This window comes from Fundulus heteroclitus, unplaced genomic scaffold (genome assembly GCF_011125445.2).
Source record: "Fundulus heteroclitus isolate FHET01 unplaced genomic scaffold, MU-UCD_Fhet_4.1 scaffold_68, whole genome shotgun sequence".
Taxonomy (NCBI): Eukaryota; Metazoa; Chordata; class Actinopteri; order Cyprinodontiformes; family Fundulidae; genus Fundulus; species Fundulus heteroclitus.
This window is the reverse complement of record NW_023397121.1, coordinates 244,877-257,939: the sequence shown is the minus strand read 5'-3', so window position 1 is coordinate 257,939 and position 13,063 is coordinate 244,877. Positions and strand designations below refer to the sequence as shown.

The 13,063-nt window shown below is 53.4% G+C and overlaps 1 protein-coding gene across 11 annotated transcripts in view; it reads left to right on the top strand.

Moving 5' to 3' along the window:
- Positions 1-4,963: 4,963 nt before the first annotated feature.
- The window catches only part of abi3bpb (ABI family, member 3 (NESH) binding protein b), a 35,860-nt gene continuing 27,760 nt past the window's right edge, over positions 4,964-13,063 (top strand). For 2 of the 11 annotated variants that reach the window (XM_036133825.1, XM_036133826.1), the window contains exons 1-2: positions 4,965-5,209; positions 8,074-8,253. In XM_036133825.1, coding sequence (XP_035989718.1) covers positions 5,116-5,209; positions 8,074-8,253 — 274 coding nt within the window. In that variant the 5' untranslated portion in view covers positions 4,965-5,115. Of the gene's footprint in view, positions 5,210-8,073; positions 8,254-13,063 lie in introns of all 11 variants that reach the window. The other 9 variants (XM_036133830.1, XM_036133829.1, XM_036133824.1 and 6 more) reach the window with 8 other exon arrangements.

The following is a 13,063-nucleotide window of genomic DNA, read 5'->3' as shown; positions in this document are numbered from 1 at the left end:
AAGTGAATGAAAAGAAGCACAAATATATGTATACAAAATATATTAAGTACAAAAAGAAGATCATCTCTCCTATTAACAGACAGACAGACTGTCACTACTTTTAACGCATAAGTGATCAGAGGAGTGGATGAAGTGATGTCATCATGGGGCGTGGCATTAAGTTTAATTCATAAGTGATCAGAGGAGAGGATAAAGTGATGTCATCATGGGGCATGGCATTAAGTTTAATGCATAAGTGATCAGAGGAGAGGATAAAGTGATGTCATCATGGGGCGTGGCATTAAGTTTAATGCATAAGTGATCAGAGGAGAGGATAAAGTGATGTCATCATGGGGCGTGGCATTAAGTTTAATGCATAAGTGATCAGAGTAGAGGATGAAGTGATGTCATCATGGGGCGTGGCATTAAGATTAAAGAATAAGTGATCAGAGGAGAGGATAAAGTGATGTCATCATGGGGCGTGGCATTAAGTTTAATGCATAAGTGATCAGAGTAGAGGATGAAGTGATGTCATCATGGGGCGTGGCATTAAGTTTAACACATAAGTGATCAGAGTAGAGGATGAAGTGATGTCATCATGGGGCGTGGCATTAAGTTTAATGCATAAGTGATCAGAGGAGAGGATGAAGTGATGTCATCATGGGGCGTGGCATCCCAGACGAGCCCCCAATCACATCCAGCTTTTGAAACTAATCAACTAATTAACTATTACCTAAAATTCTTCCATCTGTTCATTTTCAGAAAAGTTAGTCAGTCAGAGAGAAAAGAAACACAGCACTGTCTTATCCTCCTCCTGAGGAGGAGTCTCTTCCTCCTCAGGCCTCTTCATCAGACCTCCTCCTTTTCCTCAGGCCTCTTCCTCAAGTCTCTTCCTCCTCAGACCTCCTCCTCTTCCTCAGACCTCCTCCTCTTCCTCAGGCCTCTTCCTCAGGTCTCTTCCTCCTCTTCTTTAGGCCTCCTCCTCTTCCTCAGGCCTCCTCCTCCTCTTCCTCCGCCCCCCCCCCAGCAGTGCTCCATCATGGCTCTTAGGCTGTTCACATGAAAACATGTCAGTGTTCCTGGCCTTTCCGGGCTGCGTGTGAAGGGACGTGCTGTGATGTTCCCAGCATGCTTCGCTTTCAGCTGTGGCGTTCTTCGTGTGAAATCATTAGCACTCTGGGCTTCGTGGATTACATTCCTCTCATTCCTCTTGGTGCAAACCTCACAGCTCCACCCGAACACGTGCGGCCGCCGCTCACCGAGCCAGAACGCTCCGACTGAGACCCCGGCGGAGTGATCCAGCTCCAGCATGTGGTCATAATTAGACGCTTCATTCAATAATGCGGTTCCTTTCACACAGAGGGGCCGCTCTCCACGGGCCTGTTCCACCACACCTTGTTGCTAACCTTGTGTGAGTTAATGAGTGACGCTACAGTCCAGATCAGGGGCCTCAGGGGCCACGCTCAAAGCCACTGTGTATGATGACAATCCATATTTGATGTTGTGCTCACTGAGTTCAGATAAAAAGCACAGTAAGGTCCAAGGAAGCAAAATAAGGTCCCAAGGAAGCAAAATAAGGCCCAGAGGAAGCAAAATAAGGTCCCAAGGAAGCAAAACAAGGCCCAAGGAAGCAAAATAAGGTCCCGAGGAAGCAAAATAAGGTCCCGAGGAAGCAAAATAAGGTCCCAAGGAAGCAAGATAAGGTCCCGAGGAAGCAAAATAAGGGCCCAATGAAGCAAAGTAAGGGCCCAAGGAAGAAAAATAAGGTCCCGAGGAAGCAAAATAAGGTCCGAAGGAAGCAAAATAAGGTCCGAAGGAAGCAAAATAAGGTCCCAAGGAAGCAAAACAAGGCCCAAGGAAGCAAAATAAGGTCCCAAGGAAGCAAAATAAGGTCCAGAGGAAGCAAAATAAGGGCCCAATGAAGCAAAATAAGGTCCAGAGGAAGCAAAATAAGGGCCCAATGAAGCAAAATAAGGTCCTGAGGAAGCAAAACAAGGTCCTGAGGAAGCAAAACAAGGTCCCGAGGAAGCAAAACAAGGTCCCGAGGAAGCAAAACAAGGTCCCGAGGAAGCAAAACAAGGTCCCGAGGAAGCAAAATAAGGTCCCAAGAAAGCAAAATAAGGTCCCAATGAAGCAAAACAAGGTCCCAATGAAGCAAAACAAGGTCCCAATGAAGCAAAACAAGGTCCCAATGAAGCAAAACAAGGTCCCAAGGAAGCAAAACATGGTCCCAATGAAGCAAAATAAGGTCCCAAGAAAGCAAAACAAGGTCCCAAGGAAGCAAAACAAGGTCCCAAGGAAGCAAAACAAGGTCCAAAGAAAGCAAAACAAGGTCCCAAGGAAGCAAAATAAGGGCCCAATGAAGCAAAATAAGGTCCAGAGGAAGCAAAATAAGGGCCCAATGAAGCAAAATAAGGTCCAGAGGAAGCAAAACAAGGTCCTGAGGAAGCAAAATAAGGTCCAAAGAAAGCAAAACAAGGTCCCAAGGAAGCAAAATAAGGTCCCAAGAAAGCAAAACAGGGTCCCGAGGAAGCAAAACAAGGCCCCAAGGAAGCAAAATAAGGTCCCAAGGAAGCAAAATAAGGTCCCAAGGAAGCAAAATAAGGCCCCAAAGAAGCAAAATAAGGTCCCAAGGAAGCAAAATAAGGTCCCAAGGAAGCAAAATAAGGCCCCAAAGAAGCAAAATAAGGCTCCAAGGAAGCAAAATAAGGTCCCAAGGTAGCAAAACAAGGTCCCAAGGTAGCAAAACAAGGTCCCAAGGAAGCAAAAGAAGGTCCCAAGGAAGCAAAATAAGGTCCCAAGGAAGCAAAACAAGGTCCCAAGGAAGCAAAACAAGGTCCCAAGGAAGCAAAACAAGGTCCCAAGGAAGCAAAATAAGGTCCCAATGAAGCAAAACAAGGTCCCAATGAAGCAAAACAAGGTCCCAATGAAGCAAAACAAGGTCCCAATGAAGCAAAACAAGGTCCCAATGAAGCAAAACAAGGTCCCAAGGAAGCAAAACATGGTCCCAATGAAGCAAAATAAGGTCCCAAGGAAGCAAAACATGGTCCCAATGAAGCAAAATAAGGTCCCAAGAAAGCAAAACAAGGTCCCAAGGAAGCAAAACAAGGTCCAAAAAAAGCAAAACAAGGTCCCAAGGAAGCAAAATAAGGTTCCAAGGAAGCAAAACAAGGTCCCAAGGAAGCAAAACAAGGTCCCAAGGAAGCAAAACAAGGTCCCAAGGAAGCAAAACAAGGTCCAAAGAAAGCAAAACAAGGTCCCAAGGAAGCAAAATAAGGTCCAAAGAAAGCAAAACAAGGTCCCAAGGAAGCAAAACAAGGTTCCAAGGAAGCAAAATAAGGTCCCAAGAAAGCAAAACATGGTCCCAAGGAAGCAAAATAAGGGCCCAATGAAGCAAAATAAGGTCCAGAGGAAGCAAAATAAGGGCCCAATGAAGCAAAATAAGGTCCAGAGGAAGCAAAACAAGGTCCTGAGGAAGCAAAATAAGGTCCAAAGAAAGCAAAACAAGGTCCCAAGGAAGCAAAATAAGGTCCCAAGAAAGCAAAACAGGGTCCCGAGGAAGCAAAACAAGGCCCCAAGGAAGCAAAATAAGGTCCCAAGGAAGCAAAATAAGGTCCCAAGGAAGCAAAATAAGGTCCCAAGGAAGCAAAATAAGGCCCCAAAGAAGCAAAATAAGGCCCCAAGGAAGCAAAATAAGGTCCCAAGGTAGCAAAACAAGGTCCCAAGGTAGCAAAACAAGGTCCCAAGGTAGCAAAACAAGGTCCCAAGGAAGCAAAAGAAGGTCCCAAGGAAGCAAAATAAGGTCCCAAGGAAGCAAAACAAGGTCCCAAGGAAGCAAAACAAGGTCCCAAGGAAGCAAAACAAGGTCCAAAGAAAGCAAAACAAGGTCCCAATGAAGCAAAACAAGGTCCCGAGAAAGCAAAATAAGGTCCAGAGGAAGCAAAATAAGGTCCCGAGGAAGCAAAACAAGGCCCCAAGGAAGCAAAACAAGGCCCCAAGGAAGCAAAGTAAGGTCCCAAGGAAGCAAAGTAAGGTCCCAAGGAAGCAAAATAAGGTCCCAAAGAAGCAAAATAAGGTCCCAAGGAAGCAAAATAAGGTCCCAAGGAAGCAAAAGAAGGTCCCAAGGAAGCAAAAGAAGGTCCCAAGGAAGCAAAATAAGGTCCCAAGGAGGCAAAAATAAGGTCCCTGTAGAACATGTCATAGAAAACCACATGGAACATGACATAGAACATGGCATAGAACATGTCACAGAACATGTCATAGAATATGACATAGAACATGTCATAGAATATGACAAAGAAAATCACATAAAACATGACATAGAACTCAGAGGGTAACAGCGACTGCTAGGGTTCTGTTTGCAGCCTTGTAGTGTGAGAATAGAACGTGACACAGAAGATGTCATAGAACATGTCATTGAAAATCACATAAAACATGACATAGAACATGGCATAGAACATGTCATAGAACATGTCATAGGAAATCACATAGAACATAACATAGAACTCAGAGGGGAACAGCAACTGCTAGGGTTCTGTTTGCAGCCCTGTAGTGTGAGAACAGAACATGTCATAGAATATGTCATAGAACATGTCATAGGAAATCACATAGAACATAACATAGAACTCAGAGGGTAACAGCAACTGCTAGGGTTCTGTTTGCAGCCCTGTAGTGTGAGAACAGAACATGACATAGAACATGTCATAGAACATGTCATAGAACATGACATAGAACATGTCATAGAACATGTCATAGAACATGTGATAGAACATGTCACAGAACATGTCAAGCAGAATCAAGCGGCCGTGAAACCAGCAGAGGGAACACTGAGCAGCAGCAGCAGGAGGCGGTGGAGGAGGAGCAGGAGGAGCTGGCTGAGCCTCAGGCCACGCCCACCTGCCCAGCCTATAGATGGAGGAGGTGCAGCAGGACAGGAGGAGGAGGCGGAGCCTCAGGCCACGCCCACCTGCCCAGCCTATAGATGGAGGCGCCAGAGGCAGCCTGTCCACAGCGAGGACGTCCCACAGCTGAACAAGTCCTAAGACGGCTGCTCACTGAGACGCTTAGTGAAGTTGTCCAGCTCCAGGTCGCTCCTCCATCTCTCCTCCTCCTCCTCATCTCCTGCCTGCAGAAGTCATGGCGGGCGTCGCTCTGCTCCTCAGAGTTCTCCTGCTGCTGCTGATCGGAGGGACGGTTCTCCTCAGCGGAACCCCGGCACAGAGGATCAGAGGCAAGTGCAGCGAGCTGCCAATTGGTCACCTTTCCTGGAGCTAATGTGAGAATCACCTGGCAGGTAGGCTGGAACTCCATGCATGCAGAACCTGCAGAGAACCTGCAGAGAACCCTGCAGAGACCAAGGCTTAACTGGGTCGGTTCTGCTGAGGAAAAAGATCAGCAAGTTTCACTCTCAGGTGAATTTTTAACCACAAAAGAAGCAGGTAAGAATTACCGGACCTCCAGAACCAAGGAATACAAATTCCAGCAAAGATTAGAACATGTAGAACCTGCCCCCAGGCTGCAGGAATGTGGAGCTAAATCACGTTATAAGAGAATGAAACAGAACGTTATGGCAGAACGTCTTTAGAACGTCGTCGTTCTCACAGTACAGGGTTTATAAAACATTAATAAGTAAACACTGTTAGACGCTGGAACGTTACTCAGAGACGGCGTCTATCGCTCCGGGTTCTAAGGGTTCTGCTAGTCACAGAAAATGTTGCTCAACCTGGACCAGGTCCTGGGATCTCTGGGTTCTGCCTGACATGACCCACCTGACTCATCGGGTCCAGTTTGGATCGACGGAACCAACCGGGTCGCTCCAGGTGGTAAAGCAGAACCTCAGTTGGATCAGAACCATTCCTGCTGCTGTGCAGAACCAGCTGATAGTTCCTAGTCTCATGACTAAAACTGTTCAAGCAGCTGAATACCAGCAGAACGTGTCGGGTCCAGCAGGAACCAGAACTTAATCAGTTAAGTTGTTTCTGTTGTAAGAACGTCAAAATGTTTTCTAACCAAAGAAATATGGAATAACTAGGCATGTCAGAACGTGACGTTAGAACATGGAAACACGCTGTGAGAACAAAGGTTTCATGTTCTAATGTCATTCAGCTCTATTTTCTTTGGTGGTGCCGCCTCAGAACGAACAGATGGCAGATGGATGTGAGAACAAGTGTAGAGAACAATAGGTGTGATGGATGGATGGCTTTGAAAGAGTGGGTTCTGTATCTGTGTGTGGATCTGATGCGGGTTCTGAAGGGAGTCCACAGCAGAGTCCAGGAGGCGGGATCCTACTGGGTCCGGGTACACAGCCAGTGTTTGTGGGCGGTTCTGTTCCCAGACTTTGGTTCTTCAGGGTTCAGAAGAAACCAGCTGCTGGTTCCTACTGTTGGATTCTGCTGAGTAGGCAGGAAAACAGCTGGACCTGCTTGGAGCTCCACCAGCCAGGCGTAGAAGACAAGAACCTGAGTCCTTCCTGGTGATCTCCAGTAGAACCGGGGAGGCTTGATTCCTCAATATGCAGATTATATGTTGGTTTCTCCCATAGTGCATCAGAGGGACTAAAGGTTCTGCTTCAGCTGTTGGACTAGAAAGTTGAGTGGAAGGAAGACCTGGTAGAGCTGCGGAGTGGGCAGCAGGGCTAACGGTAGAGGTTCAGGATGGGTTCATGCTAGCAGAACCGTGCCCCGTCCAGCTTCATGCTAGCAGAACCGGGCCCCGTCCAGCTTCATGCTAGCAGAACCGTGCCCCGTCCAGCTTCATGCTAGCAGAACCGTGCCCCGTCCAGCTTCATGCTAGCAGAACCGGGCCCCGTCCAGCTTCATGCTAGCAGAACAGGGCCCCATCAAACTTCATGCCAGAGAACCGGGCCCCGTCCAGCTTCATGCTAGCAGAACCGGGCCCCGTCCAGCTTCATGCTAGCAGAACCGGGCCCCGTCCAACTTCATGCTAGCAGAACCGGGCCCTGTCCAGCTTCATGCTAGCAGAACAGGGCCCCATCAAACTTCATGCTAGCAGAACCGGGCCCCGTCCAGCTTGATGCTAGCAGAACCGGGCCCCGTCCAGCTTGATGCTAGCAGAACCGGGCCCCGTCCAACTTCATGCTAGCAGAACCGGGCCCCATCCAGCTTCATGCTAGCAGAACAGGGCCCCGTCCAGCTTCATACTAGCAGAACCGGCCCCATCAAACTTCATGCTAGCAGAACAGGGCCCCGTCCAGCTTCATGCTAGCAGAACAGGGCCCCGTCCAGCTTCATGCTAGCAGAACAGGGCCCCGTCCAGCTTCATGCTAGCAGAAACGGGGCCCCGTTTAGCTTCATGCTAGCAGAACAGGGCCCCATCAAACTTCATGCCAGCAGAACCGGGCCCCGTCAGCTTCATGCTTGCAGAACCGGGCCCCGTCAGCTTCATGCCAGCAGAACCGGGCCCCGTCAGCTTCATGCTAGCAGAACCGGGCCCCGTTCAGCTTCATGCTAGCAGAAACGGGGCCCCGTTCAGCTTCATGCTAGCAGAAACGGGGCCCCGTTCAGCTTCATGCTAGCAGAACCGGGCCCCGTCCAGCTTCATACTAGCAGAACCGGGCCCCGTCCAGCTTCATACTAGCAGAACCGGGCCCCGTCCAGCTTCATACTAGCAGAACAGGGCCCCATCAAACTTCATGCTAGCAGAAACGGGGCCCCGTTCAGCTTCATGCTAGCAGAAACGGGGCCCCGTTCAGCTTCATGCTAGCAGAACCGGGCCCCGTCCAGCTTCATGCTAGCAGAACCGGGCCCCGTCCAGCTTCATACTAGCAGAACAGGGCCCTGTCCAGCTTCTTGCTAGCAGAACCGGGCCCCATCAAACTTCATGCCAGCAGAACCGGGCCCTGTTCAGCTTCATGCTAGGAGAACAGGGCCCTGTCCAGCTTCATGCTAGCAGAACCGGGCCCCATCAAACTTCATGCCAGCAGAACCGGGCCCCATCAGCTGCGCGTCATGAGCTCCCTGCGTTGGCTGAGCCAGTGACACGCTAATTGTACTGAATTGTGCTATATAAATAAATTTGCCTTGCCTTGCCTTGCCTTGCCTAATTGCTCGTGTCTCTTCTCTCTCTCCTCCTCAGTTCGCCGTCAGAACATGAAGGTCCGCATCAACGCCACCGGCGACACCATCGTCATGAAGTTTGTGCATCCGAGCAACGACGTGAAGCTGGAGGGCTTCATCCTGGGCTACGGCCGGAGCCTCTTCTCCAAACAGATGATCCAGCTGCCGGAGAACGGAGAGCCGTACGAGACCGAGCTGGGTAAGAACCGAGGGGGAGGGTCTGCGTGTTCACGCCTCAGACGCTCGTCCCAAACATGTGTTCTCAGCGTGGTTCTGAGGTGTGTGGGGGCTGCAGATCCAGACCTCTGCAGGTTTAACGGGGGCTGGAGCAGAGAGGGGAGCGAAGCAGCAGGTGCTTCAGGCCAGGAGGCAGCAGAACGTGGAGGCAGCAGAACCTGGAGGCAGTAGAACGTGGAGGCAGCAGAACGTGGAGTCCGTGCTCCCCTGCAGGAGGCACCGTTGCCCCCGTCAGAGACGTTCCTCAGACAGGACCCTGGTCTGTAGAGAAGCTCCACCTGCTTCTGCTCTCCTGAAGGGACGCAGCTCCAAGGCGTCCAGGAACATTAACCTTTGGTCTCCTGGAGGCTGGTCCACGCTTTACAACCAGAGATCTGAGAAGTCTTTACATTCTGCCCCTCTGAGTCATTAGCGGGGAGATTCACCTTCAGCTGGACTTTGACTAGGCCATCCTAACCCTGCTTGCTCAGGGTACTTGTCCTGCTGGAAGGTGGACCTCCACCCCGGTCTCAGGTCTCCTCCAGGATGGTCTTGATCCAGCTCTGACCTGCTGCCCACAGCATGACGCTGCCATCACCGCTGCGTTGTTGGGTCCTAATGTTTCCTACACGGTTTGGAGCAAGCAGGACTTCTGGTGTTGTTCTTGTGACGCTCGGTCCTTTGAATCTATGAAGATGATTCTGATAGAAGTCACATTAATGAAGAGCATGCCTGGGACCGGTCCTGTGGCCAGCGTCACTCACCTGAGCTGTGGACCTCTGCAGCTCCTCCAGAGCCACCACGGTCCTCCTGGTTAACTTCCACCTGAGCTGTGGGTCTCTGCAGCTCCTCCAGAGCCACCATGGTCCTCCTGGTTAACCTCCACCTGAGCTGTGGACCTCTGCAGCTCCTCCAGAGCCACCACGGTCCTCCTGGTTAACCTCCACCTGAGCTGCTGACCTCTGCAGCTCCTCCAGAGCCACCACGGTCCTCCTGGTTAACTTCCACCTGAGCTGCTGGTCTCTGCAGCTCCTCCAGAGCCACCATGGTCCTCATGGTTGACCTCCACCTGAGCTGTGGGTCTCTGCAGCTCCTCCAGAGCCACCATGGTCCTCCTGGTTGACCTCCACCTGAGCTGTGGGTCTCTGCAGCTCCTCCAGAGCCACCATGGTCCTCATGGTTAACCTCCACCTGAGCTGTGGACCTCTGCAGCTCCTCCAGAGCCACCACGGTCCTCCTGGTTAACCTCCACCTGAGCTGCTGGTCTCTGCAGCTCCTCCAGAGCCACCACGGTCCTCCTGGTTAACCTCCACCTGAGCTGTGGACCTCTGCAGCTCCTCCAGAGCCACCACGGTCCTCCTGGTTAACCTCCACCTGAGCTGTGGACCTCTGCAGCTCCTCCAGAGCCACCACGGTCCTCCTGGTTAACCTCCACCTGAGCTGTGGACCTCTGCAGCTCCTCCAGAGCCACCATGGTCCTCCTGGTTAACCTCCACCTGAGCTGTGGGTCTCTGCAGCTCCTCCAGAGCCACCATGGTCCTCCTGGTTGACCTCCACCTGAGCTGTGGGTCTCTGCAGCTCCTCCAGAGCCACCATGGTCCTCCTGGTTGACCTCCACCTGAGCTGTGGGTCTCTGCAGCTCCTCCAGAGCCACCATGGTCCTCATGGTTAACCTCCACCTGAGCTGTGGACCTCTGCAGCTCCTCCAGAGCCACCACGGTCCTCCTGGTTAACCTCCACCTGAGCTGCTGGTCTCTGCAGCTCCTCCAGAGCCACCACGGTCCTCCTGGTTAACCTCCACCTGAGCTGTGGACCTCTGCAGCTCCTCCAGAGCCACCACGGTCCTCCTGGTTAACCTCCACCTGAGCTGTGGACCTCTGCAGCTCCTCCAGAGCCACCATGGTCCTCCTGGTTAACCTCCACCTGAGCTGTGGGTCTCTGCAGCTCCTCCAGAGCCACCATGGTCCTCCTGGTTGACCTCCACCTGAGCTGTGGGTCTCTGCAGCTCCTCCAGAGCCACCATGGTCCTCCTGGTTGACCTCCACCTGAGCTGTGGGTCTCTGCAGCTCCTCCAGAGCCACCATGGTCCTCATGGTTAACCTCCACCTGAGCTGTGGACCTCTGCAGCTCCTCCAGAGCCACCACGGTCCTCCTGGTTAACCTCCACCTGAGCTGCTGGTCTCTGCAGCTCCTCCAGAGCCACCACGGTCCTCCTGGTTAACCTCCACCTGAGCTGTGGACCTCTGCAGCTCCTCCAGAGCCACCACGGTCCTCCTGGTTAACCTCCACCTGAGCTGTGGACCTCTGCAGCTCCTCCAGAGCCACCATGGTCCTCCTGGTTAACCTCCACCTGAGCTGTGGGTCTCTGCAGCTCCTCCAGAGCCACCATGGTCCTCCTGGTTGACCTCCACCTGAGCTGTGGGTCTCTGCAGCTCCTCCAGAGCCACCATGGTCCTCCTGGTTGACCTCCACCTGAGCTGTGGGTCTCTGCAGCTCCTCCAGAGCCACCATGGTCCTCATGGTTAACCTCCACCTGAGCTGTGGACCTCTGCAGCTCCTCCAGAGCCACCACGGTCCTCCTGGTTAACCTCCACCTGAGCTGCTGGTCTCTGCAGCTCCTCCAGAGCCACCACGGTCCTCCTGGTTAACCTCCACCTGAGCTGTGGACCTCTGCAGCTCCTCCAGAGCCACCACGGTCCTCCTGGTTAACCTCCACCTGAGCTGTGGACCTCTGCAGCTCCTCCAGAGCCACCATGGTCCTCCTGGTTAACCTCCACCTGAGCTGTGGGTCTCTGCAGCTCCTCCAGAGCCACCACGGTCCTCCTGGTTAACCTCCACCTGAGCTGTGGACCTCTGCAGCTCCTCCAGAGCCACCACGGTCCTCCTGGTTAACCTCCACCTGAGCTGTGGACCTCTGCAGCTCCTCCAGAGCCACCACGGTCCTCCTGGTTAACCTCCACCTGAGCTGTGGACCTCTGCAGCTCCTCCAGAGCCACCATGGTCCTCCTGGTTAACCTCCACCTGAGCTGTGGGTCTCTGCAGCTCCTCCAGAGCCACCATGGGCCTCCTGGTTAACCTCCACCTGAGCTGTGGACCTCTGCAGCTCCTCCAGAGCCACCATGGTCCTCCTGGTTAACCTCCACCTGAGCTGTGGACCTCTGCAGCTCCTCCAGAGCCACCATGGTCCTCCTGGTTAACCTCCACCTGAGCTGTGGGTCTCTGCAGCTCCTCCAGAGCCACCATGGTCCTCCTGGTTGACCTCCACCTGAGCTGTGGGTCTCTGCAGCTCCTCCAGAGCCACCATGGTCCTCCTGGTTAACCTCCACCTGAGCTGTGGACCTCTGCAGCTCCTCCAGAGCCACCATGGTCCTCCTGGTTAACCTCCACCTGAGCTGCTGGTCTCTGCAGCTCCTCCAGAGCCACCATGGTCCTCCTGGTTAACCTCCACCTGAGCTGTGGGTCTCTGCAGCTCCTCCAGAGCCACCACGGTCCTCCTGGTTAACCTCCACCTGAGCTGTGGGTCTCTGCAGCTCCTCCAGAGCCACCATGGTCCTCCTGGTTAACCTCCACCTGAGCTGTGGACCTCTGCAGCTCCTCCAGAGCCACCATGGTCCTCCTGGTTTACCTCCACCTGAGCTGTGGGTCTCTGCAGCTCCTCCAGAGCCACCATGGTCCTCCTGGTTAACCTCCACCTGAGCTGTGGGTCTCTGCAGCTCCTCCAGAGCCACCACGGTCCTCCTGGTTAACCTCCACCTGAGCTGTGGACCTCTGCAGCTCCTCCAGAGCCACCACGGTCCTCCTGGTTAACCTCCACCTGAGCTGTGGACCTCTGCAGCTCCTCCAGAGCCACCACGGTCCTCCTGGTTAACCTCCACCTGAGCTGTGGATCTCTGCAGCTCCTCCAGAGCCACCACGGTCCTCCTGGTTAACCTCCACCTGAGCTGTGGACCTCTGCAGCTCCTCCAGAGCCACCATGGTCCTCCTGGTTAACCTCCACCTGAGCTGTGGATCTCTGCAGCTCCTCCAGAGCCACCACGGTCCTCCTGGTTAACCTCCACCTGAGCTGTGGACCTCTGCAGCTCCTCCAGAGCCACCATGGTCCTCCTGGTTAACCTCCACCTGAGCTGTGGGTCTCTGCAGCTCCTCCAGAGCCACCATGGTCCTCCTGGTTGACCTCCACCTGAGCTGTGGGTCTCTGCAGCTCCTCCAGAGCCACCATGGTCCTCCTGGTTAACCTCCACCTGAGCTGTGGACCTCTGCAGCTCCTCCAGAGCCACCATGGTCCTCCTGGTTAACCTCCACCTGAGCTGCTGGTCTCTGCAGCTCCTCCAGAGCCACCATGGTCCTCCTGGTTAACCTCCACCTGAGCTGTGGGTCTCTGCAGCTCCTCCAGAGCCACCACGGTCCTCCTGGTTAACCTCCACCTGAGCTGTGGGTCTCTGCAGCTCCTCCAGAGCCACCATGGTCCTCCTGGTTAACCTCCACCTGAGCTGTGGGTCTCTGCAGCTCCTCCAGAGCCACCACGGTCCTCCTGGTTAACCTCCACCTGAGCTGTGGACCTCTGCAGCTCCTCCAGAGCCACCACGGTCCTCCTGGTTAACCTCCACCTGAGCTGTGGACCTCTGCAGCTCCTCCAGAGCCACCATGGTCCTCCTGGTTAACCTCCACCTGAGCTGTGGGTCTCTGCAGCTCCTCCAGAGCCACCACGGTCCTCCTGGTTAACCTCCACCTGAGCTGTGGGTCTCTGCAGCTCCTCCAGAGCCACCATGGTCCTCCTGGTTAACCTCCACCTG